Source organism: Simochromis diagramma, unplaced genomic scaffold (genome assembly GCF_900408965.1).
Source record: "Simochromis diagramma unplaced genomic scaffold, fSimDia1.1 OVJJ01000602.1, whole genome shotgun sequence".
Taxonomy (NCBI): Eukaryota; Metazoa; Chordata; class Actinopteri; order Cichliformes; family Cichlidae; genus Simochromis; species Simochromis diagramma.
The window spans coordinates 1,501,796-1,529,219 of NW_024387040.1; the positions used below are offsets into that span (position 1 = coordinate 1,501,796).

Consider the following 27,424-nt stretch of genomic DNA (forward strand, 5'->3'; position numbering starts at 1 on the left):
AGAAAAGACTGGAGCCCTGCAGCCGTTGTCCCACCACAGCTGAGACCAGTAATTAAAGCTACCTGATGAGCGAGTTAGCAAGTTGAAAAGGATGATTGTAATTGATCCTGATTCAATCCTATTAAGGTTTTTTATAGACAAGACTTTGTAAGGAGCCCTAGTCCTCTGCAAGGCTTTATTTTATCAAATCCTTTTGTGTGAAAGAGGCCTGCAAAGACTCACTTCGCTTTCCACACTTAATTTCATTTAATAAAAAAAAATCTTTTCCCCTTTTTTTATACCTCTATCCTTTACCGCTCCATATGCATTCCAAGCTTTCATTTTTACTATAGCGTTGGCTTTTTGTCACATTACTTTGTTTTTAACATTCCTCTTGCTGTGCTTGCTGCCTGCCTCCTGTCTGACATGTTATCATTGTGTGCTTTCAAGTATTTAATCCTTTTTTGAGGTTTTACCTTTTACACTTCCATCTCAACTCCTCTCCAACAGTCTAACCTAGATTTTCTCTAATTTTATCCTTAGTGAATAATGACCTATCAGCAGAGTTGCGTCTTACAAGCGGTCAGCTGATGGCAGACGACCTGTCCCTGGTTTCCTCAGCTGGAATCGGGGGCATGTCCTCATCAGATCCCTCTCTGTCCTCCTTGTCGCCACCTATCAACGACCCCTCGCTGCGCCTCTACCAGTGCGCAGTATGCAACTGCTACTCCACAGACAGCCTGGAGGCTCTCAACGCCCACGTCAATGCCGAGCGCTCTTTGGCCGAAGAGGAGTGGCGCTGCGTGGTCGGCGATGTCTACCAGTGCAAGCTCTGCAGCTACAACACTCAGCTTAAGGCCAACTTTCAGCTGCACTGCAAGACAGACAAGCACATGCAGAAGCACCAGCTGGTGGCTCACATCAAAGAGGGTGGCAAGGCCAACCAGTGGAGATTAAAATGTGTGGCAATTGGCAACCCTGTGCACCTCAAGTGCAATGCCTGTGACTACTACAGCAATAGCGTGGATAAACTGAGGCTACATGCCACCAACCAGAGGCATGAATCTGCCATCCGCCTCTATAAGGTAAAAACACTATTTACCCACGCCGTGTCCTGCAAAAACCAGTTCGTTAATCTCAGCTCTTTGGCCCTGCTAAGAAATAAGCAAACAAGCAGTAGAACGACACTGCCTACGAGTGAGGCTGAAAATGAATTTCTGAAGATAATTTATAAAGAAACAAAAAAACATATGGTTCTGTGTTTTTTGCAGGACACCGATGTTACATCTCATGACATGCAGCCTAATACAGACAATAGAATTCATGTTAATGCAGATCTAGCAAGGACACACGATTCAGAGAGCACATACTTTATTTTTTGTTTATTTATTGTTTTTGGTTCAAAACAAATGACCCCACTCTCCTAAGCGTAGTGTGACACACATATAAAGTTCCCGTGAGAGTGGAATGACAAAGATGGAAAAGGTCAGTGCAAGAGTACCGAGGAAGATCCCATCTGATACGGGTATATTTCCTGTCTGTTATCAGCTGGCACTGTAGTTCCTTTTAATCATTCACAAGTGAAGTACCAGCAGAGAAATATTTTTCCCCCTTCATTGTCAGGGCCTAATGACAGTGCCAACAATAGCAGCACTATTCATGTTACTCTTGATATTTGACTTTATGTGAAGCTCAATCAGACGCAGGAGAAACCTGACATTTTATGCAGTAATTATTTCGAGCCTGTTTTATATTTTGAAATATTATAAAATGATAGATTAACTATGAAATGTTAAATCTGACTTTAATTTATATAACTACAATAATTTTATGATTATTTATAAAAGAAACACACCCTGTTGGTTACATCATCTTGCACCAGAACTGTAGCTTGTTTTGTTTATTTTACCTTTAATTATTCCGTTTTAATTTACCACAGCATTACCACACTAGTTTCCTGTCAGAGCTGTATTAATTGAGCTACTTAACTAATTAAAGTCTTCGCACTCAGAGCAATAAATAATAAAAAGTTAATCTAAGGAAATTCCAATATGCCCAATATTTGGCATCTTTCTGCCACTTTATATATTTAAGTTGATTTAATTTGTTAGACTTCTTCGTTTTAATAGGATGCTATTACATTTCCAAGGCCTTGACCTACAGGCCTGGATCAAGTGCATTACATTAATGAGGATTTCTTTATTACTGTATTCAACATTTGGCAGTGGGAGGTGTTTGAGCGTGTTGTTTCTTAAACGTGGAGGCAACAGGGGTTAGAACGTGTAGAAAATAAGATCCTATTGACAGAAATATATTTTTATTTTTACAGGGATAAACCCATATTTGTAGAATAATAATAAGTACAATAATAAAAGGACAGTTCTGTCCTCTTATTTTCAAACTAGAGCTGTTTTTTTGTATTTTTAAGCAACAATAAAAATCCAACTGTATTTTGCCAACAATGAAGACACGAAACTCGGAAAAGACGTAATGTGCGATAAAGTTTTTATGATTTGAATCTGCAAAATTGTGTTTATGAAGCAGCCTCACTTTACAGACTTCAGTCATCATCATTTATTGTGCATGTGTTGTGTATGTGTGTGTGCACTGTGTCGCATAGTAATCTTAAAGGAATTATTATTATTATTTATTTGAAAATCTGCAACTGATTCTTCCTTACACTTTCATGCCTAAACTGGATTAATCACATTGGCATTCTTGGGGTTATTTAAAACAGTCTTCACTTCAACAGGATGTACACATTGTCACAGGATTGTCCAGCAGCCTGGAAAAAAAGGGGGCTGGACTTGGCATGGGATGAGTTGGAGATGTCTCTACTCAAGGAACATTTTTAAATTATGAGCAAATGCTGCTTGCACATTGGCCCACATTAGCCAAGGTCCTAACCTATAAGATCAGCTTGATTAGATGACTCAAATCAAGTCTCTTTACTGTCATAGGAAAACTTTACCCTGTGTGTGTGTGTGTGTGTGTGTGCCTTTGCGAACATGTGTTTGAAAGTGCTGAGCAACTTTTGCCTGCTCTTTCAGTTGATTTAAAATGAGGCAACAGCCAGTTAGGTTACCAAGGCTACACTAAACACTGGCAGCCATTTAATCAAGCAAAAAGCTATTTATAACAGTTGTGATTAAATGTACAAAACCCAAGAAACAGCATAAGCTGCACAGAAACGGAACCAAGGGGTGCGCCTGAACATATTCCTGCTTTTGTTCATATTTTTGCTTTCCAAGAAACATTACGTTATGCAGCGGAGCATCTTTTTAGGCACGCAGAAGCACAAGATCAGCCAAGGCAAGAGAGGGTCATCCAGTGCCCCCTCAGTGCACCCATGTACCCCTGCATCCCATCTAGCCACCCACCTACCCCCAAAGGGCCTCCACAAATCTGTTCCACAGATGACGCTTTTAATGCCTTTGGCAGAAATTCCTCTATTTTACCCTTGGACATGTGGTGGTAAAGCCAAGCGTGAGGGAGAGAGAAAGTACAGACAGAGCAGAGAGCGGTGCAGAGGGAAAAAAAAATCATTTCTTTATTTGACCAGAAAAACACCTCTCCTTTTATGTATTGGCAGAGGTGAAAAGCACATGGGGATAGAGGTAGCTTGGCCGGGCGCATAAAAGATCCGAGTGTTGACGACTTTACCATCTGGATTTTTTTGGAAACACAGAATATCTTTATGGCATGGGAAACCATTTGAAGATACAAACAAAAAGCATATTCAGGAGATTTTATGGCTGCTTTGTCGCAGCAATGGAGTACTTCTGAGGGGAACTGAGAGTTTGAAAGGGTTTTTTTTCCAGACTTTCAAACAGCAAGAGGGAAATTACATTAGCAGCACATGGACATCAAGTCATCTGGTGTCCAGGGCACAGCAGGTGGTGCAGGAAGTTACAGGCCTTACATGGAATAACTGAGGAGTACACCTCATCCCCTTTAGAGGGGAAATATAGGGAAAGTGATCAGGGCTGGTTGGTACCACTCAGGTTGTTTTTTTCTACACAGTATCTCCTAATATAGAATTTAGCTGGTGTGAGTGTGGAACCTCGCTTCGCAGGTATTATCACAGCTGTCCAGTGCAAACCTTTATCCCCTTACAAATAATGTAAACAACAAAATAGAAGATGTTTTAAAATAGCATTTGTATGCTGGCAGCCTGTGAGGTAAGTTCTGCACTAAATGGTGTTGTAGCATAGCGTGTCCTTTGCTGGAAGCACTTGTGTTTGGCTTACCACTGAATATGATGATATATGGCTGATTTTTAATAACAAACACTGGGCTTAATAAACATGGAGACGGGGGTAAATCTGTCAGTGCCATTCACAAGTGCTGCCTGGCTAAGTAGGGGGTTTAGTTTGTAGTCCGTGTGTGTGTGTGTGTGTGTGTGTGTGTGTGTGTGTGTGTGTGTGTGTGTGTGTGTGTGTGTGTGTGCGTGTCGCCTTTGAGGTTGAGATCTGGGCTTGCCCCTGGGTCATTAGGAGTCGAGAATGTTCATGGTCAATGTGGCATGGTCAAGGACCACACACACACATACGCACACACACACACACACACACACACACACACACACACACACACACACACACACACACACACACACACACACACACACACACTTTGTGTGTCTTGCAGGCCATGGCACCTGTTTCTCAGATGGTTGTCTGAGTAAATCTTAACTGTCCTCAACCGCTGTCAGTCTATCCAACTTTCCGTCATAATTCAAGCGGAAATGGACCTCCGGGGTCCACTGCACTTTTCCATATCTCTGTTTTCCTTTTCATTATTTTCCCCCTTCCTTTACTTCCCTCGCCATCTCCTTTGAACTCAGAAATTCGAGGTCATAAAACGTTTTTTTTTTGTTTTTTCTTTTACTTTTTATGATGGCGATCGGAAGAGAAAGGATATTCAGATTTAGTAGTCGGTTGTTAGTGTGACAAATAGAGGAAAAGAAAAATAATAGAAAGCATCTTTTTTTAAACATCTGTCTCTCCTTCTCGCTCAAACACTCGTTCACAAACTCTGTCTTACCAGCCCTTTTTTTGTTTTGTCTCTGACTCTTTTTTTCTCTCTCTTTTTCTATCTCTCCCCTGGGGAGCAGCAGATAGGCCATCTCATTACCCATGATCCTCTTGGCAACACCATGGCTGGGAATCAGGGGGTGGGGGGAATTAAACAAGGGCTGTAATGGGAGGAGGGTGAGTAGGGAGTAAGAAGATGAGGAAAGGAGACTGTGGTTTGTAGATGCATCCAAACGCCTCCCTTTTCTCATTTTCATCATCTTCTTTGTATCTCTCCCTCCCTCTCTCTGCCCCCCTTTTTTTCTTTCTCTCTCTCTTGCTTTTTCTATCAACTGAGGGACCTTTTTTCAGTCTTTTATCTCCACCCCCCCACCCCCTCCTCACATTTAATTTTCTTCCATCTCTCTCTGATGGAGGTAGCTGCGCTTGCGTGATATTGTGATCTGTGATATTAAGTCTACCACTGTGCCTTGGCTATTAGCAAGGGTCAACCCTGCCCACTCTCATTTGAAAATCAAATGGCCCTATATATATGCAGCCCAAATTATTGGACTGTCATTTGGACTTGTGTGATGGGGAAATGGACAGGAGATTGACTCCCATAGATTTGCATAAAAAGTCATTGTGCTGGTACCCGGAATAGAAAAGAGACTGGATCTATTTCAAATGCATGGCACCGTTTATAACACACACACATACACGCGCACACTCTTAAATTCATATGTCCATAAAGAGGTATAGCGTTACATACATTCATAGAGATGCACTCGTTCACAATTGTAGTCATCAAGTTACCATTCCCACTTGAGCCCGTGTACGCTTGTTCCAGACACAGGCTCTTGATCACAGCGTCCTTGTCTCAGACTCGCAGACAGACTTAAAGAGTTGCTGTTCTCTTCAAAAAGGAATGTTCTCAGCCACTTCACGCTAGATGCTACTTGACTGCTAGATATAGATTTTCATATTCTGTCATGGAGACAGATGATGCCAACAAGAGTTCAGCACCTGAGCAGATAAATTAATTCACCTCTGTGTGGTTTTTTTTTTTTTTTTGTTTTGTTGTTGTTTTTTGCCAGAAAGGTTATCCGTCCCTCTTTCTTTTTCTTTTTTCCTGATGCCAGTTAGTAGATTATTCAAATCATCTCCTCTTTCACCTGCATGGAGATTACAATAGAAATCTTTCAGAGGTCCGGGGGTGGTGAAGTGGGTGGGGGAGGGAGGATGGAGGGTAGCGGCTAATTAAAGCATAAAAGCAGGTGTGTGTGCACGGGTGTGTTTGTGTGTGTGAACTCTGTAGCTGTAGCTTTCTGTTTGACGGAGAGGTTTGAATGGACAGGCTTCCCCACCCTCCCCCCTTCTGCCAAATAATCCTCATAGATATTAATAAGAGTTTCGCCCCTTCTCCCTCCAACGCCTTTACCAGATGGTCGGCAGAACACGAGTGTTTATACACACATCTGTGGGTGTGGGTGCGTAATGTCCAGCTTTGGTCCAGCTCTTGACTGACACTCATATGTAATGTTTAATTTCCCCTCTTAAATTACCTCAAATTCTTGACTTTTTGATGAGTTTGTTGACTAGGTGTGTTCATGTGCGTGTGTTTTTTTTTTCTGTGTGTGACACAGAAAAACAGACTGAGCTGGTTTTCTCATATTAATAGCTAGATGTGATCCCTTTCATAATCATTCGCACCCCTCTGAGGTGTGGGTCATTTGGGCCGCGTCCATGTGCAGGGGACTGTGAAGCAGATCGAGGCTGACAGGTATGGGAACGATAGCAGAAGGGGGGGTGGGAGGGGATTGTGAAGTGTGCAGAAGGAGTGGGGGGGGTCAGTGTCTTCCAGACCACCAGAAGGAAGGGAGCATTGCTGGGATGTGGGAACAAAGGAGTTACCAGAAGTTTCTTTTCCTTTTTGTCTTTTTCCCCTCGTCTTAACATTCCCACCCTCACTATATCCCAACAGACGCTCAGATACACACTTCCCTCCTCCCGTTTTCCATCCACATGCCCCCTACTCACACACTTGTCTTCCTCTAACCTTTTTTTTTTAAATATCCCAAACTCCGCCCTATCCTCGCTTTTCTCTTGGGTCTTGATCATCCTGTTAGGACAAAGACACAAGCTTGTTTAGGGGGAAAAAAAGAAAGAAGAAGAAGAAAAACAACTGAAAACAAAGTAATAATCAAAGAAGGCGCATGAGCTCAAACATGATCTCTCGGGGGCGTGTTGTCTCCACTTTTGATGCATTGATTTGATCAGAGCAGCCTCAGACAGATCACATGGCAGAGAGATCAGATAAATACTTTTTGTGTAAGTTCATTAGCTTTACTTTTGAAATCACCTGACATTAAAAATGTGCGCTTAATTTGCAAGAAAGCTGACAGGAAAAATCGTAGCCTCTCTTTTTTTGTAGCTCCGTTCTTGAAATAGTCTAAAACGTTACATCAGCTTAAAAATGGTATTTAGGCAGCCGTGCTTCTTCCCTCTCATGAAGCTATCAGGATATTGATATGGACAAAGTTGAACTGAAATACTCCTCAACGCCCTTCAAATCAATAATCGATCGATTGGAGGTAATTGTGCTACTCCCTTGGAACGGTCCCAAGTCACCCTCTCTCCCTCTCTCTTTTGCCGTCTCTCTCCTTCTCACACTCTTTGTGTCATTATCAGCATGTGGACCCGTATTTGGTATTTCAGCATTCCAGCTGTAATTGATTTTAACCATTAGGTGCTCAGTGAATAGATAAGTAGTGGGAGATATTCGATTATACGGTGAAAGAGGGAGACGGGGATGAAAAGAGGGAGAGAAAGAAGGAGGGAGAAGGATTTAGGGATGTTGCCGGAGAGCTGCAGAAAGGGGAGCTGACCTGTCCTGCTGTCTATCCGTCTCTACCACTGGCCTTCCATCTTTGCGGCAGCACAATACCGCTGACCTCCTGTGAGTTCAAGCAGCTTAGTTTCTGCGAGGTAATCCCTAATGCTTTGAAATAGACCTGATAGAAAGCCCACTTACTTGTTCAGGATTAATGTGGTTTGTGTGTGTGTGTATTGGGGGGTGCGTGGGGTGTGGAGGTGGGAGGGTAGTTTCCAGCACATTTAGTTAAATTAACCGATTCGAATCATGATATTCACTTCTGACTGCGAGCACGTGCCTGTAAAAGCATGTCACACTTTATCGACAGACAGGTGGGAGACTTGGATCCTTGTGCCTCACCTGTCACACATTATTACGCCGCTCTTCTCTGTTGTTTGTGTCTGGATTCGCTGTGCTGGTTGCCAGAGCGCTGTTATTTCCTTTCAGTAGCTGCCCGTCGTTTACAGAAGCCATTTTGTATCGTGAGTGCAGCAGAGGACGGTATCGTTTTTCAATTGTTTTCTGAAGATACAAGTCAGACTTTTTTGTTTCTTCCCTTTTCCGCTGCCCTTTTCTCCTCTTTTCCTCATTCTGGCAGGAGTTTAGGATAGGACTAGGGGCAGGAGCAGAGGGAGGGGGGACAAAGGCAAACATTTGAGTAATCTTCAAAGAGCCCATTGGTATGTTGAGTGGACGCTGGTATGCGGACTGCGGCTGAGGCTTTTTCAGGGGAAAACAATATCCTTCCTTTAGATGGCTGGGGCCTGGGCAAACACTACTAGCTAGGCAACTCTGCCCAGTGCTGCCACCGCTATCAGCTTACCCTCACGCCGCCCCTTGTCTCTTGCAAAAATTGGTAGTCTTCTTCATTGCTGGAACAGAAGCAAAAGAAGAACCCAGCTTGGCAAATGCGGGGCTCAATGACTGAGTTTGTGTGACATATCTCCAAATTGTTTAACTGGGAGAGTTTTGATGTCGACTGCTAAAGAAATGGTCGCACTCTGTATAAAAATAGTAGCGGCGGATCAAGTGAGCCACGTTGTAGGTCACCTGCAAGGCACCTGATTTCCTGTGGCAATATGCAAAACATGTCTGCTGAAGAGGTACATTCATTGTGCTGTTCCTGGCAGACAGACCAGCCTAACATACACACACCTGGACGCAGCCTTTCTGCACAACAAGCCACATTTTCATACCGTTTCCAAGGAATAAGACCTGACACTGTTTTGTTTTTTTTTAAATTGGAATGTGTAATATAAGCATACAAAGGACAATTGTATGCTTCTTTGTTATGAAGTTGATTATTCATTATATATACCACTATGTAGAATCTATAGTTGTAGATGGGCACAGTGATATGTCTATCAAAAAAGCATTAAAAAGCAGATCTATTTGATAAATACGACCATTAGAAGAAAGAAGCAGGCAGTCTGCCATTTTGTGACAGTTTCAAAATGAACTCCCTTTTGTCCAGTAATCACTAGCCATTTTCTCACGAGGATCCACCCCAAGGATAATTTCTCCCATTTCTCTGTCATTAGCAGGGCCTGGTATTAGGCTTGTGTTTTGTTCCCTGTACCTTTTGTTTTGTGCTAAGTGAAACCATGCGACAGGATAGGGGCTAACTGGAAAACAATACTCCCCTTCACAGGCTCAGGAATGTGTAATTAGTGATTTGAACCCAGCTACGCTCGTCTAGATTCTTCCCTATCATTCTCTCTCTCGCTCTCTTTCCATCTCTTGTTCTTTTGTTCTCCTTGTCACAGATTTTCTTCACCCCGTGTATCATCAAATCTTTCGCTTAGTGTTGTTCACTGTATGCTCCTGTCATTCCTTTTGTCACACTTTCTCTTGGAGATATTTTTTTTGTAGCAAGTCCCCACTACCAGCAGAGCAAAGCAAAACAAACTTGGCAAAAAGTCACTGATCCTTTTAGCACCAAAATTATTTTACCTTGTCTTCCTTTTCAGTTTCAGTTAAACAGAACAACAACCGTGTAGCGCAAACGTCTTTGATGATACAGGTAAATGAGCTAAAGTCCCAGATTTGGAACCCTTTTACTCGTGTTTTTCGTAGACCCTGTCAATTAGAACTTGCTTTGATTCCCCAAAAGCATCTTGGTGTGTTGGGAAAATGGAAAAAGATGAGCCCTACCCGAAAGTCTTAGCACACTGGCAGTATAAAATATAACAGGCTAACAAGCATGCTAGCACTTCAGTGATCTTCTTCTCAGCATTTCACAATCTGTCTCCTACTCTGAGTCGGTGGAAAAGATAAAATCAGTGGCACAATGGTTTAGGGAAATAGGGAGGTCTGGTCAGTCTCACCTGGTGGTGATGGAGACAAGCGGGGGGCTTTTAGACCCTAATGGGCTAAGGTCAGGATAGCTAATAGGCAGTAAGTGGCTGAGCCATGCTGTCTAAATCTAATGCTAATGTAAATACTGATCCATTTTCATGGGGGATGGAGGTGAGCTGGCTTTCAAGACACCCAACACACATACACTTGAGCTTAAGTGAGTAAGGAAGATCTGCTCTGGTGTCTTTGTCTTTTGTAATCTGCAATTTTTGAAACTACACGTTAATTTCCTTGCTGTCCACTGATCAGGACAAGAAGAAGTTAATTGTGTTATAATTTAGCAATGTTGTGTTTTAGGAGGGAGACTAGAGGTCAGGTAGGTGTGAACTTCAGATTGATCTTTATGTCAGTTGCACACTTCACTTATAAACTTCCATCCATCCATCCGCTTCCGCTTATCCTTTTCAGGGTCGCGGGGGGGCGCTGGAGCCTATCCCAGCTGTCATAGGGCGAGAGGCAGGGTACACACTGGACAGGTCGCCAGTCTGTCGCAGGGCTAACACACAAGGACAGACAACCATTGACACTCACATTCACTCGCACATTCACACCTAGTGGCAATTTGGATTATCCAGTTAACCTATCCCCACAAGCTGCATGTCTTTGGACGGTGGGAGGAAGCTGGAGTAACCGGAGGGAACCCACGCAAACACGGGGAGAACATGCAAAATCCACACAGAAAGACCCCGGCCTGATGGTGGAATTGAACTCAGGACCTTCTTGCTGTGAGGCAACAGTGCTAACCACCGTGCCACCGTGCACTTATAAACTTCTATCGCTATTTGTCTGCAAATAGTAAAGAAGGAAGAAATTAAGTGAAGAAAGAAAGAACAAGTAAGGAGCAACAGAGAAAGGGAGAGAAAGAGACAGGGAGACAGCACAGAAGTGGAGAAAATGTCGTATGAAAGACTCATTGTGATAATTCATTTATTTGTCTTGGCAGTGATTATGAGATGAATGCTTATTATTATTGGGTGACCTAAGCTAAGCTCATCCACAGGCCCCTGCACCTCATGGATCGGCCCCAGAGCTGTGATCACATGTGATTGCCAGCAGCCAGAGAAACAGGAGAGCCAATTTAGCTCTTGGAAATATTTTCTTTTGCATTTATGAAAATGAGAGCCTGGGCAGGAGGCAAAGGAAAGATGACCATCAGGAAATAAAAGAAGGTCGAGTCGGTTGGATTCAGGTGTGCTGGGAGTGCCTTGTGTTGAATCTTTAGATTACACACTGTGGCTTTGTAGGAGAGGGTAACTGCAGACGCACACTGAGTGTGTGTGTAAATTGGTGCATGTGCACTCAGCACTTTTTTTTGCACTTCTATATGCATATTTATTTTTTGTGTCTGTGCAGCACTGACGCTGACTCTCTACCACCGCCTCTGTTTTCTTTATCTGTGGAAGGAAGGTGGCACATACCTGGGCTCTCCGCAAGTCTTTTGAGCAGTGCAGTCTGCCAGTGAATCCATTGGCAGCAATCTTGCGTTACATCTATGTCTTGGGGGCTGAGTGTCGGTTAGCAGTAACATGTGTTAGGGAGCTGGTAGCACTGATGGAATTCTACACTTGGCAGCCTTCCAGGCAGTACTGGTATGTGTTTAAAATACTTTCAAGGAACAATACATGCTTTTGTTGTTTGCTGGGCCAAGTGGGGCTGTTTTTGTCTCTGATGGCCCTCAGGGGCCCAGGGGATAGCACTGGAGGCTGGTGACGTTCTTAAAAAAGGGGGGGGGGAAAGGTACAACCAACAAAACTCCCTGCTCCCCCCCAAAAAAGAGAAGATACAGATGAAAAGATATAAAGAGGTTTTTATTTTCACAATGTGCGGGGTGTACATTTGCATGCATGTGCACACTCTCAGAGGAATCAAAAACAAAACTGAATGTATGCACTTCTTTACATACGCACGCACACACATGCACACAGCACCGGTTATTAAGGCATAACCGCTGTGGCGGAGACCTCTCACTTTCAGCATGTATTCATTAGCTGCCTGTTTCTACACTTAATGACAGGAAAGAGTCCTGTTTGTACCGAATACTCTAATTTGTCATTTGCTTTATGGAGGAAAAATGCAACCCCGCTGCCTGGTTCTACTTTTGAATTTATTTTCCACGTTACCAGAGAACGCATCACAATCACAGGCAAAGACAAAAAAACACAAAAAACAACACGAAAAAACGCCCGACTGAAATTATAGACAGACGCAAAAAATACTTATGAGATAATATCAAAAAAAATGTGGAGTTAAAATTACTAATGCATAAAAAAACGCACGCACACATTCGCACAGTCATAGAGCAAAAAAGAAACGGTGGATTGAAATTATACCCACACGCGCTCTTTCACGTACTCGTACATGCACAGGGAGATAAAAGAAGTTGTGAGGAGATGTCTTTTGGCTTGGCTTATTAAGAATTCAGTTAATGAGGCAGCTTTGTCACCCCAGATAGAACAAATGGATACGAGACAGCAGCGCCGCTATCCTTCCCCGCAAACCCAGGCAGCGAGCCGAGGGGAAGATGTGTGTGTTCTCGTGTTTACTTGTGTGTGAGAAAGGTGTTTTGTAAACATCTCATTCTGCATAATGAATGCAGTCCTCTGTCGTCCTCAGTCACACACACACAGCAGCAGCAGCAAACTGCTACACCAGGGAGCTTCCTTTACCTGTCAGACTGACTCTCCTCCCCTCTCCCAAAAACAAGTCCCAGGGTGTTTTTGCATCTGTGTGTGTGTGTGTGTGTAAGTCACTGACAGCACTGACTGTCTTGTGTTTCTGACAGCCGAATGGGAAGTCCTGAGTATTGTAATTTACATTGTGATGTGTGTGTGTGTGTGTCAGACAAGCACTCCTTGTGTTTTAATGTGTCGGCTAATGTCTGAGTGAGCACCCTGGTCGCTTTCGGTCTTCACTCGCTCAAACCTGGTAACATTCACATATATATCTACATATTGCAACACAACAGTAACATGCACATATTTAAATGTTACCTCACACGCATTTCTATTTTCAGTTTGCCACAATGATATATTTTTGCAATTCCCTGACCAGAAGAGGGATCTCTCTGTCTCTCGCTTTCTGTCTGAGCCCTTTTTGGGTCCACGGTAACGATCACTTGCTGCAACACCAGAGAAACACATACTGAGAGAGCCACTGTTGCTCTCATATGTCAGCTTTACTATAAATGTAACTACACGTCAGGCAGTAGTGACGTGGACGTTTGCAGTAAATTTGCGGTAAATTAAAGAAATTTTTAAAGGAATTTCCGGTCACTACGCAAGTTAGGACGTAGATTTCCCGCAGAAGTCTAAATCAAGCTTGAGTGGAGAGTACTAAATGTTCTCTCACCGCTAGTCACACTATTAGAATTGATACTGACAATTGACAATAACATATTGATAAAGCCAGCAATGTGGCATATTCGATGACTGAAAGGGGTTTTATGTGTGTGCATGTACCCCCTTTGCCATCTAGAGATGTCTCTGCCCTGTTTAGATCCACCCAGGGAGTGCTGTGTAGCTGATTTTGATTGGCCCACAGGGAGTGTTGGCTTATTTGGTTGTTTGCCAAACACTAATCCCCAACAATTAACCACCAGGCAGGCTGGAGAGGTGCCATATTGACAAGGATGGCTCTTTTTGCCATTCTGCGCAAAGACGCTCGATATGATACGAATGTGCGTATACACACATATAGATCAGCAGCAGCATAAATTACATGCACATTGCAAGTAGACACACGGGGGCACAAACCCAGGAGCAGGAACAGTGTGTTTGTGTGTTTGAATATGCATTACACAGCCCACGCCTGGCAGGAGTCAAAGTGCTCCTTTAAAAGTTCATAAATCATGGATGTTCTGGCCTGTGATCACCAGACCGCCTGCATTTCAGGCCTGCGGAGTGCCAGAGAGCGACAGACAGCCCTCTAGTTTAGGTCTTAAACAAACCCTCTGGAATGTGCTGATGGGGGAAGAATTAATATTAGGTCTAAACCTATCTGGCATCCCAATTCAACCCTAAAGTATATCATTCAGCTTCTCTCAGCTGAAGCCTCACATCCTAAAAACATTACGATGTAACTTACAGCAGTAAAGGATGTGTGGTGTTTGAGGCCACAAGCGCTACAATTCTCCTACTGCCATTAGGAACCAGTTTAAGCCATCAAGTATTTTCTGAAACTCTGCCTCTCTTGATAAGACTCTTAACTGTTATGGCCATGTGTGCTCACACACTTTCCAATTCTAGCATGGTCTTCATATGGGGCTGTTCTTAACGTACTTCTCGAGGTTGTCACAAGAGGAAAGAAAGGCTTTGTTTGATTACCAGTTTTCTATTCAGTTCTAAGAGCCCCGCTTTCAGCTTCATTCAACTGTAGCTGGGCCCCATTCCTATCAGAATGACGTTAAAATAAAAGTGTGTTTAAATGTCCAGATACGGTTAAGCTCAGAAAGAACCAGTTCCAAGCTAATCCTGTTTTGATATTGTGGTTGTCCTAATTGATCAGAGGATGAATGACAGTCAGAATGTGTGCAACTACACGGGCTTTTGCATATGCTGTATAGCATATGGCATTGCTTTGAGAGGTCGTTTTCAACAGAAGGTACTTCGAGCACCTCCTGTTTAATGCCAGTGTTTATAAAGAAACGCTGAAAAGTTCATATTGAAAGAAAAGCCATGACGTCACACTTTCTTGTTTATGCATGTGATATATGCGTGCTTGCTTCCGTAGCAAAAGTGTGTTTCCACAGTGAGGCTCGACAGCCCAGTTTTCCTGCGAGGTAGGGAGGGGAAGAAAGAAAAGAAGCAAAGAGAAAGAGAGAGAGAGAGAGAAAAGAGCGAGGGAGGCCTCCTTTCACAGAGAAACAAAGATAGCTGTAATTAATGGCCCTGAGCTCTGGACTAGGGGAGCTTTCTTCTGACAACTCCGACTTAATTAAAACTTAAGACTTCTGAAAGGGCCTCTGACTGCGAGGGGACGTCCCACCGTCTCGTGAGAAAAACCTCGCAAGATTTCCTACAAAAGAAAGAAAGAGGGAGAGACAGAGAGAAAAGATGTGTTAGTGGCTGTAGCTATGTTGCTAATCCCTGTTTGTCAAAGGAGGAGGGGGGGTGGTTAGAACTCATACACCTGCGACCCACTCCTCCCACCACACACACACACACACACACACACACACGCACACACACACACACACACACACATACATTCATTTTTCCAGTCTCTCTCTCTTCCTGCTCCATATAGCTTGATGCAACTATACTCTGGAGGAAATATTACCTGGCTAACTTTTCATTTGCTTCCAGAATGAAACGTCTTCCTATAGGAAGAGGTGAGAGACTCAGTAGGGCTAGCACATGCACACTTGTCATTATCTGCATTAATTCATGCACAGAACCCTGCACCTCTTTCTCACATGGCTGTATGAATAAATCTTAACAAAGTATAAACTAACCTTTGCGAGCCACCCCTGTGTCTCTGCCATGCTATCTTTTCCCCTCTCTCTCTCTCTCTTTGTTGCTCTCTTTCTCTCTCTCTCTCTCTCTTCTCCCCTTCACAGAGGATCAGATAATAAAAGCTTGGCCTGGTCTTTTGTTTTTGTGCATTGTTCATTAGCCCGGCAGCAACAACAGAAGCACACTTGATATGCTTGGCTTGACTGGGTGTATGGGAGTAGGGCAAGGTGGGATGGGGGCTGTGCGTGCATGCCTGTGTGTGTGTGTGTGTGTGTGTGTACATGTGTGTGGGTGTTTGTGCACCTACATGCACCAAGGGCAGGGCAAGAGGTAGGGGGTAGCTTTGCATGGCTGCAATGCCATTAAAGAGGCAAGTGGAAATTAGGGGCTTGCAACTGACAGCACACATTGAATGAGAAACCCCTGCAGCTGCTAACAATATGGAGAGCTGGACAATGTGCATGTTAAAGACAAAAACGGTGTTCTGAACTCAACACCTTGTCTGACTTTTTTTGGGGGGGGGGCTTCTGTCTTTGCATTACTTAGACAATATCCAGTTAATTGGAAATGTTAGTCTTTAAACTAAGCTCAGCTGCTTAGAAGTTACATCTATTTCTGTTTGGTAGTTTCATGTTTGTCTGTCCCTTTTATATCTTGCCTTTATGCCTATACCTTTTTTAAATATATACTTCTTGAAGATCTTTACTTGTGCAGTAGATTTATATAAAAGAGCCATTAGTCAGGAATCTTGCTCTCTAGTATTTTTCTTTCAGAAATATCTATAATACCACTGTAGCCAATAATGGGTCTGACTGAAATGCTGACTATTGACTTTTTTTGGCTTTTTTAGAACCAGGCAAGTGGGATTTCTGGGTGTTTGAATTTTTGGAATTCAACTGGAAGGATAATAGAAGGAAGGATTTTCTGGCCAAGTTTAAAATGTTACAAAGATATCCGGAAAAAAACAAAAACAATGAAGTTGCTCCTGCTTTGAAATTTTTGAACTGTCCCTAAAAGGTGAATGCATCTAACCTTCAGACTCTCTACTTCTCTGTTCCACAGCATTTGCAGAAGCTGGACAGTTCGTATAGCCCGGAGTCATGTGTCTACTACTGCACGCTGTGCGACTACTCCACCAAGGCCCGCCTCAACCTGGTGCAGCACGCCCGCTCAGCTCGCCACCAGCAGAACGAAGGACTGAGGAAACTCCAGCTGCACCAGCAAGGCCTGGGAGGAGATGAGGATGGGCTGAGCCTTCATGAGCTGTTCCATGTCAAGGAGTGCCCCAGCAGCCAAGGTCTGTGCTTTTTCAACCTACTTTGTTTGCTTTAACTGTGATACTTAAGAATATTTGTTAGTTTTAAGGCTATTTCAGTTAATACTTTGGGGATTAACTTTTTGTCACATCTTTTATTTTTTTCTGGTGGAGTGCACACATGGCCTGACTTTAACATTTTCTATTGGCTTCCACTTTTATTTTTATTTTTGTTGTTCTTCTTTTTTAGATTTTTAAAACCTTGATATTAGCTGAAGTGGTCAGTTTTCTTTGTTTGAAGTCAGATTCCTCAATCTTTACTCCTTAGACTCCTCCTATCTCTTCGCTCCCTTGCATCACTCTCTCTTTCTTCTGTCAAATCTCTCTCACTCCGTACTTCATTCCCTCCTTCCTTTGGCCTTCATATCCAGATCACGTCTCTCGATACAGGCCCGTCCATTCCTCCTAATCTCTCCAAAATGAGCATACTGTTCCTATTAGGCTGCTGCTCTTATATCTGAAACATGCACACACACACACATAGACATACACACACACAGTGTCCCGTGCACGGGGACATCCCAAGCAGGCAAGTCAGCTTATGAAATTTCACCTTGGGAGGATCTCATAGTGAAAGGCCTGTACACACATACGTTACTCACACACATGTATGCTATGGCTGCACAGTCTCTCCCTGGAGTGAGCTTTCATTTCCTTTCTCATGACCAAAGCAATTTGGCTTTCATTTAAGAGTCTCCGTCCTGCCAGCAGCTAATAAGTGTAACAGAACTGTAAAACATTCAGAGAGACAAAAAAAAAGAAAGAAAGAAAGAAAAAAAAAAGATTAATCGTTTTTCTTTGAGTGGGGGGTTGGATGGTGGGTAAGGGGTTGCAGGGTGTAAGGGGAGGGGGCTGCGTTGTAATTTAAACCAGAAGACAGAGAGTCAGGGTCCATTATTTAGTCATCCCTATGTTAATGCTGCCGGGAGAAAATGAGCGCTTAACTTGTTTTTGCTTTGCTTGACCTGCAGGAGCGGGTGGAGTGGGGTGTGGTGGTAGTGCAGGGGGGAATGGGGAAAGTAGGGGGGGGGAAACATTTTGAAGAGCATTCCAGCATAGCATTAGCCCATACATCTGTCTGTGTGTGTGTGTTTAGGTGTGTGTGTGTGTGCGTGTGTGTCTCAGCTCATGTGTATTCCACCATGAATCTGCGCTCCCCAAAGTGTCCTGTTTATACTGTACATATACTCCCAAAACAGATGGGGGCCCAGCGCTTAGAAACATATGTGAGTCCTAGCGCACACACACATGCACGCACGCACACACACACACACACACACATTAACAGGAGACGAGCTCCCTGTCCTGGAGTGGAGACTGCTGCTGGTGAATGTTTGGTTTTAATTACACATGGATCAAAGTTTCGGTGAGATTTGGGGTGCAGCAGAAAAGCATGCTTAGATAAATCATTACCTTACATTTTAACATAGCCACCAACCCCCCCCCCCCCCCCCTTCTTTCTCATCTCCTCTTTTTTGCCCCCCTCCCTCCTCTCTTTCTTTCTCTCCTTCTTTGTCCTGCTTATTCCTCCAGCTCCTGTCCATTTTTTTCTCCAGGCCTTTTACCGTTTTTTTTTTCTTTTTTGTCCTCCTCCCCTTCCCTTTTTAAATCTCAAACCAACGCGCCCAAGCAGGTTTTAAACCTGTCAAAAGCAATATTTGGCCGCTGCACCAAATTTCCAATGTTCCACTCTTAAAACGCACTAAATTTGTTGCTTGGACCCTCATTTTATACCTTGGCTTTGAGATGGCACATGGTGAATTTCCATGAGGAAGATAGTGTAAAACCTTAAGCGGACGCTGGCACCGTCCAAAATGCTAAGCCACTTTTCTGGATGCCCTTCTTTTGCCCACTCTATATAACTTTCTTCTGAACAACGGTATTCTTTCACATGGTACGTGGCAAATGTTTCAAAGGCTACTTCCTTGTAGCCCATAAGTATTTGGCAGGTGTACGCAGTGAGCGAAGTTACAACCATGTCAAGGAGAGATCAAACACTGAGAGTCAGTGGAATAAATTGGGCTTGTGTTCTTGTTCTGTAGTTTGCTAATAAAATCCGTGTTGTTGTATTTGTTGTTTATTTTTAGGATTTTTTTTCTTTAACCGATTACAAAATAGTTCCTGTTAGCATCACACGCTAGCCCGCCTTACGAGAGAGGCGATTGCTCCCGCAGTGATATATGATGCGAATGGGGTTTTTTTTTTCAGCAATGGAAAATGCTTTATAGTAGGTAACATTTTCATCCAACGTTCAGTTTAAGGACCCTCTGTTTGTGTATTCGTGTGCTGTTAGTTTTCTGGGCTACAACTCCTGACTCGAGCACTTTCTGTTCATTAGAGACTGGTATGAAAAAGATTAATTTAAGTGCTGACCGGTATCTTTCTCTTAAAGCCTGGGAGTTGGCACCAAGCCACATAATTATAGGCTCATTTGGGAATAAGAGTTCTAATGCTTGGGACTTTATGTACATGTGAATGGCTTTCATTAAACAATTTTGATGCTGATTTTATGGCCTAATTAAGGATACGGTACTGGAGAGACACACCGCAAGAATATAGGTGTTTTGAACAAAGACAGGAGTGTACATGCAGTACTTGTGAGCTTGTAAATGCGTAGGTTTGCCGATGTATGTGTGCATTTGTGTGTCTTTGCGTTTTTCTGAGAACTTGTCGGTCTCTGTTGTCCTCTTGAGTGTTTAATTCTCGTAACCTGGGCCCAGCCAACTCACGCCTTTACCTTTGGTAAATACCGTTGTGAAGCGAGTGAACTCTGTGCTCGCTTGCCCGCTTGCACCCTTGCATGTGCAGCAGTTAGCACTCCCGGCCTAAACAGCAGAAACTTTTCACCGCAACCTCTCAACTGCATCCTTCAGAGACAAAAAGCCCACTGTGTCCACATTTCTGAGATAAACCGTCCCTCTCTGTGTGCAATTAGAAATGATCAAGAAAATTGAGTTTATAAAAAAATGCCAGTTTGCATCAGAAGAGCGGGCATAAATGAATTGCCTCTCAACATGGAGGACTTAGAGGCCATTTTGCTTTGAGGGTCGTCCAAAAGTTATTAGAAAAATTAGATATTTTTTGTACTTCTCTGCGCTCTGTAATGAAGTTACGTCCTGAATGGAGCTGTTTAGTAAAACAGCTAAAAAAGAAAAATATGACAGATTGCGAGTCATGGGTATTCCATCATCGGTTTGATAATTTGAACAACTTGTTTAGCTGGATTTTTTGAGAAATTAACAACCTCTGAAGCTTAGTTGTTACAGCGATTTTTTTTCCCTTTTTTGCCAGCTCTGAATCTCTCGACCGTTTGAGCATTTGTTTAACTACAAAGAGCATTTTCAGGAGGCGTGTGTGTGTGCGTGCGTGCAAGCATGGGTGTGTTTTTCTATGTGTTTCCTCGCCCATTAGCCCTGTGCTCCATCATGTGTAAAGCTCCTCATAAGCCAGACCAAGCAGAAACATGAGGCCTTTTCTGCATACTTCACTTTCTGTCTTTTTTTTTTCTCCTTTCCTTGTTCCCTCTGTCCCTCTCAAAAAGGAAAGGGAGATGGGATCTTATGGAGGTAATTATGTCTGAGAATCCAGCCTGTCATCCATCCCTCCAACACCAACCCCACCACCCGCACATCTCCATCACTCTGTAAACCCCCTCCTCTCTCCCGACCCCAACCACCGTCACCCGACATGCATTAAAGAGGGAGGGAGAAGACCCTCTTTGTCTGAATCCCTGTTTTAAACAAAAGATCTCTTCTGACTTAGACCAGCAACACTTTTATCATGTGCGTGTGGGTGCACGTGCGAGTGTGTCCAGAGCCCTTTGTTTTCTCTGAGTGATAAGGCTCTAGGACATTTTTGGTCCTAGTTAAATTAGTGTAGCAGTGCTAACCATTTACATAGCAGCTGTAGGCTAAAACCTGAGCCTAATGGACTCTTATTATCCACATATATATGTGGCTGAGTGTGGATATAGATGCGTGTTTGTGTGCGTGTTTCCAGCAGGAGGAGGTGGTGGAAGCACGGCCAGTGGGAAAGTGTGCCATCCTGCCTGTTTCCGAACGCACAGACATTCCTTGTTGTAAAATGCACGCCGTCGAATTGTGTCTGAGCTAAGTCGAGGAACCAAAAAACACAGAGAAAAAAAAAGAAATCATCCCATTTTCAATGTGGGAAAGAGCATCCCAAAGAGCATTTCGATGTGATGACATTGAAGAAACTTTTGAGGTATTAGGTTTTACCTCCTCCCTCAGTTTCACTTATTCATCTTATGCCTCGTTTTTTGTTTTTTTTTCCTTCGGGTGGTGGGGATGGTTTCGCCATTCCAGTGGTTGTCTTTTTTCGGAAAGGTCTCTCCTCAGACAGAAGTCTATTTTCAGGGTTTGTCTCAGTAATTTGTGGCCATTACATAAACATTCATGGATGGCCAGAGGACTGAGAGAAAGGATGCAACACACACCCAGATCTAGCAAAACCACTAGAGTTAGCATAGCAGTGGCCATTTTCTCTTTTAAGTTGTAGAATGGAGAGGGTGAAACCAGATAACTAGCTCATGAAAGGACACTTCAGCCCTTTATTAGGAACAGCTTTAAGCATTCATCTATTAGATATGTACATTTAGAACTGCTCTGGATAGTTTAAGCCGACCAGTTATAATGCATATCGATTTGCTCACATCCAGATGATTAAATGCAGTCATTTATTTTTGACCTTTTCTTCTTCATTTACCGTGACACAGGAAGTTACTTACATACTGTAAAAGGTAAAGTCCACAGATTTCAGTCAGATGGGATTCATTCCTCGCATAATAAAAACCTGGAATGTTATTTTATGTGTCCAACACGAATACAAATACAGGGGGGACTATTCTGATGAGAGCGATGTGATTTTGCCCAAGAGGATTTTTGTAAAGCATGTAGCTTTTTATTGCCGTGCAATTAGTTGGAGACAATACTCTGCATTTTAAATCATTTGTCAAATCAAAATAAGACACATTCATATATGTATATTATTATATTTTCAGCAAGTAGCAATTTACCCCAAATTTCCCAAAACCATATTCTCTATGGCTGAGGGAGTAAAAGATGTGGTCATTTTTTGAATAATTCCATCCAAGCAAATTATAATTACTTTGTGGTCTCTGTGTGTGTGCACACAGAAAAAAATGGGCAGGAGCCCGACTTGTGCCTCAGAAAAAAAAGTGCCTCGTTCACCATAAACTATTTTTGCAATGGTGTGTCGGGGCGGTATGGGCTCAGCCGATTGTTTTTCTTTGAGTTGAGCAGCTCTTTGGTGTAGGGGTATTACCCCGTCTAAATTGTTCCCTCATGTTTTCCGCCAAGGTTCTGTGCCCAACACACTGACAGTTATAATTTGCAGAAATTGCGCTGATTATCTGAATTAGCATACCTGACCAATGCCACATTAGTCTTATTTACAATACAAAGCCGTGGGGCTCTGAGGACGCATACTAAATATGACTTAACCCTTTGAAGAGGGGACTGGCGTCACAGGGCCAGAACGTCTTTCACGTCAATGATATCACAAAGAGCTTAAGGCCCCCCACTCCATATGGACCTGAAAGCCTCTCGAAGACTCCTGGAAAGGGAAGTGGTGAATGCAAAGTCCAAGGACCATATTGAAATCACAGGTTTACTGCAAGTTTTCCCCTTACTCTCAGGTTCTTTTGACCTTTGTCTTCCCATATTTTTTTTTCACCACTTAGCTGTTCTCCTCATCTTGTTTTTCTTTTCCTTTTCCACCCCCCACCCGCACCCACCCTCTTCACCCCTGTTCTTCTTTATTTTCTTCTCCCTCACGTCTATTCTTTTCCCTCCCCAATCCCTTCATACACCCCCTGTCCATTGACTCTTAACCACAGATGGACAAAACAATGGCCCATGTCACACAGCATTAAGACAAACAATCCAGTGATGGGAGAAGGGTTGTGTGGAGCCGGAGCCACGGTAACCAGGCAATACGCTCACTGGTCCAAGCAGCCACTAATCTCAGACAGCGATGATACAATTCACAAATGGACACTGAAGGCAGCCTGTACGCACACACGCTCACAGCCACATGCAAAAAAAATAGGAACATTAAGAAATATAGTTACTGGGCAGCATTTCTGCAAAAAGTTTTCTTTTCTTGTGTCCGTCTACACTCTCCTCTCAGTTTCTCTTCCCTCATCCATCAATGGGAGGTATAGAATTGATAGCAGGTATTGATTACCAATTGGCTAAGGCTAATCTGCTCTAACCGGAGGAAGCTTTGCACTTACAGCGGCTGTCAGTGGCTTGTCGTGTGTGTTTCTATTCGACTGTGCAGCATTACAGTAGCAGTAACAGTATTTTTTTGTCTCAACTGCTTACCTACGGCATACTAATGGTCCAAAAGCAAGGCGTTACATTTAAAAGAAAAGAAACAAATAAATAAAATAACAATGGGGCTAATCTGGACATTACTTTGATTTTTTTCAGAAAAAGGGAAACGTATGTTCTGTCTGCCCAAAGAAGCTCCGAGAGACATGCCAAGTTTCACCTCCCTACCTATGTGAATAAGACCCATCTCCCTCTTGCTTCTTTTCTTCATCTCCCTAATAGGAAATTTGAGCACACTGTGTGAGATTAAAGCAGAGAATCAATGCCTTGTGAGCAATCATTTCCAGACAAATCTCTTTCATCTTTTTTTTCTCTCCCCCCCCCCCCCCCCCCCCCTTTCTCTCTCCCGTTCGTTTTCTCTCCCACCTCCTAATGCTAACAGGGGGTCCTGTGTCATGACATCCCTTTTGCTTTTATCATGTCCTAATAACATTCTGAAAATAGAGAGAGAAAGAGGAATGTGACAGAGAAAAGAGGGTGCTGGGGAAAAAAAAAAGAACAAGAAATGGATAGACTGATAAAAATCCATTGAATGAGCATGGTTCTTGATTTGTGCTTTGATGTGGATGTCTTTGTGCAAATTAGACAAATATGCCCGCTGCTTTAGTCATCTCGAGGCTCTTCAAGAGATGCCATCTCCTCTTGCCATCCTTTTCTTTTATAAAGGATCGAAAGAAGGAGGGAAGGAGTGAGTGACAAGTTCATTTAAGGGCAAAAAAAATATACATTTCACAAAATGCAAGTGATTGAAGAGAGACAAGAGGAGGCTGAAGAGAAGTTTTTCTCGCTGTGTAAAATTATAGTATATAAGAAGTAGCCTGTACAAGGCAGTTGAATAAAACTGAAAATCTAAAAAGCTATATACATAAAAAAAAATGCTTTTGTTTCTGCTTGGTTAGATGCAAAAGGTGTTTCACCTTGGTGCATAAGTCTAATGGGCAGGGATACACACATATACACACACACACACACCTTGGCCAGACCTTTGTTTCAAAAGCAGGTTAATGGGGAGTGAGGAAGAGGAGCGTTGCAATTTTCTGCTCTTTAGGCGCCAGAGAATTCTCTCCAGTGTAAGAGAGACCAGACTCTCAGCGTAATAGGCATTTTACACCCTCATCACCCCTTGCACAGACACACACACAAACATGGACACACGTTCCCCAGAAATGCGTGGGAGTGTAATAGGCATTCTATGGTGTGTATTGCCCATCCCTAGAGAGCCAGTAAGTGTTAGACATGCATAGAGTCGGCAATGAGACAATCAGCATGCTGAAATTGAAACCTTGTCTGGAGTCACACAGGAGGGGAGGACGATGTGCGAGAGGAGAGGAGAGGAGAGGAGAGGAGAGGAGAGGAGAGGAGAGGAGAGGATTAACTATATAGACTGGAGGACCAGGGATAGGAGCACAGATGGCGGCAGGGCGAGGAGATCCAGAATAAGAAGAGAGGAGAGACAGAGGGAGAGGAAATAGGAACTGATGTTTGTTTAATTGCCTCATAAGTGATGACACAGATAATTATGTCGAAAAAGGGATGCTCCTCTTAGGCAGGGCCAATGAGCAGCTGTATCTGTTGTGCGTGTGTGTTTCATGCTGTCTCTCCCTATAGCCCCATCAACTGTTGTCCCCTCAAGCCACATCAAGTATAGGACACCATTAAAGCAGTGCGGTTTACGTCATATCAAATCATTCAGCTTAATTAACAGACAAGCACACACTCAAAACACACAGACACACACTCATCATTTGGAATCATTTTAATTACTCTGCAACATCATGATTATTAATATCTCTGCTTCGTATACCTGGGGATATGAAGGCGAGTGTGTTCACCTATATTTCCTGCGCTGCGCTTCCATGTGTGCAAGTGATGCTCCCTTGACTTCATATCTAATTGTCTTTTTTAATGACAATATTCCACTGTGTGCGGGCTGTATGTAATGAGTCAGGGTGTGTCAAAGTGCAGGCCTGAGCTGTCTGCTCGAGTTAAGCTCTTCCCGTCTACTGAAGAAGCCTCCAGCGTACGCACTCGCGCGCACACACACACACTCAAAAAGACCAGTATCAATGTGGGAGTTCCTGTATCTGACACGAGATTAAGAGGGCCAAGCGGAGGAACGTCGAAGAACTGCCCTGTTGCATTTGCAAGAAGGAAAAAGGACCGTCCTGTCACACACGCGCGCGCGCACACTCAACACACACCAGCGCGAGCATCCTGAGCTGTAAGTGAGCAGTAGCCTGCCTTGCATTATTCACAGTGGCCGAGTGATCGAAGCCTGGTTCAATAACACTAAAGCGGCGCATGCTGGAGAGATTTGTCTTACAAAACCTTGACACACACACAGGCGCACATATGCTCTCACACACATTGATTTTTGGTGGTGGGAATCTCCTAGGCTTTGGACGAAAGACAGGGACGAGAGTGGGGGCTTCCCCCGTCAAAGCAAACCCCCCCATACACACACACACATACACACACGCGCATCGTTGTACTTATTCTGGACTTTACACCAGGATACGGTGCATAGGCAAACACTGTAAGTGCATGTTTAATTCTCACAAAATGAGATCTGATGGATGGCGATATCATGCACGCGAAAACGAAAGAAAAAGCTGAAGATAGGCGGCGAAGGATCTGCTTCTTAGATCTGATGGGGTTTCATTTACTGCAAGATGAGCTGATGGTAAAAAAAAAAATGTAAAAAGCAAAGGAAAAAAAAAGTCTAACTGATCATATTTCTGTTTTTTGCTGACTCCCCTCTTTTGCATTTTACCATCAGGGGGCTTTTTGCAAGCCAGGCAGAAAAAAAAAATCATGCATTGCCTGATATGTCATATCATTCTGCTGTAGTGCGTGTGTGTGTGAGTGTGTTTTTGCACAGGAGTGTTCAATTTGAAAGCCTTCACATGATTTGAATGGAAATTTTCTTATACATCAGCCACTTCATTCAGTTTCTTATTTTCTTCTGAGCGGCACAAGCAGCGCCCTCCGGCGTTTTTGACATATTAACATGTATTGACAAGCCAGCGCTCGCATGCCTGTAAACACACAGCACAAACACACGCGTATACACACACACCTCTGTCCCCCGAAGACCTGTGATCAACCATACCCAATCCCTTGTAATCATTTGGAGCACCCACACACACACATACACGCGTACACACATGCACATGTATTTTCAGCTTCAATCCAGAGTAATGGTTTGGGGCAGGGGCTGAAGCAGTGGGCTTCTTTCCCTTAGCCCCAGTGTCTTAAGCTGCCATTGATTAAATGTTAACTGATATACTCGGCCCTGGCAATCTTGTTAGAGCTGGAGCAGGCAGGCAGCTAGACAGACAGTTTAGGACCTGCACCCTCCTGATCAATAGCACAGATAAAGATTTCATCCATCAATGAGCTCCCAAAACAAAAGGTATCTGATACCTGATTAGGCCCGCGGGGACACACGCGCGCACACACACAGATATGAGCATAAACACACTTTTACATGGCCACATGGGCTTCAGGCACATGAAGTGATCACACACACACGCGCGTTTGGATCAGGTAAATACTTAATTTAAAAATCTGTACATAAGCTTAAATAAGCGCACACTTCTCACACACACATTCTTTTCACTCACTTATTTTGTCCAGAATAATACCTCTAACAACCCCATCTGAAGTCAATCAGTTCCACACCTAATGGTGTAATTACGACAGATACGCACTCACGCTGAAGCGCACACTCCCCCGACACACACACACACACACATATACACAGTCAAGTTTGCAGATAAGACAGTCCTGACTTTTCCCGGATGAAGGTTAATTATGCTGTGTAAGTTCACTTAGGTGTGGGGTTGCGTTTATCCAAAGAGGTATATATATGTGTCTATATATGCACGTGTGTATGTGTGTGCACGTCTATTTAGATTGCACGTGCATGCCAAAGGCACCACAAAATGGAAGAATCAATGTCTGGGCGACCACTACTGTTAACGTGTATCAATAATGTTCCCCCATCTTCTTTCTCAGCTATTGTCACAAGGCAATTTGAAAGTCCAAGC

General features: G+C 43.3%; 1 protein-coding gene across 4 annotated transcripts in view; it reads left to right on the top strand.

Moving 5' to 3' along the window:
• The window catches only part of zfhx4 (zinc finger homeobox 4), a 93,941-nt gene that overhangs the window by 38,814 nt on the left and 27,703 nt on the right, over window positions 1-27,424 (top strand). For all 4 annotated transcript variants that reach the window (XM_040044249.1, XM_040044247.1, XM_040044246.1 and 1 more), the window contains exons 5-6: window positions 523-1,064; window positions 16,743-16,977. In XM_040044249.1, the coding sequence (XP_039900183.1) occupies window positions 523-1,064; window positions 16,743-16,977 (777 nt within the window). The remainder of the gene's footprint in view (window positions 1-522; window positions 1,065-16,742; window positions 16,978-27,424) is intronic.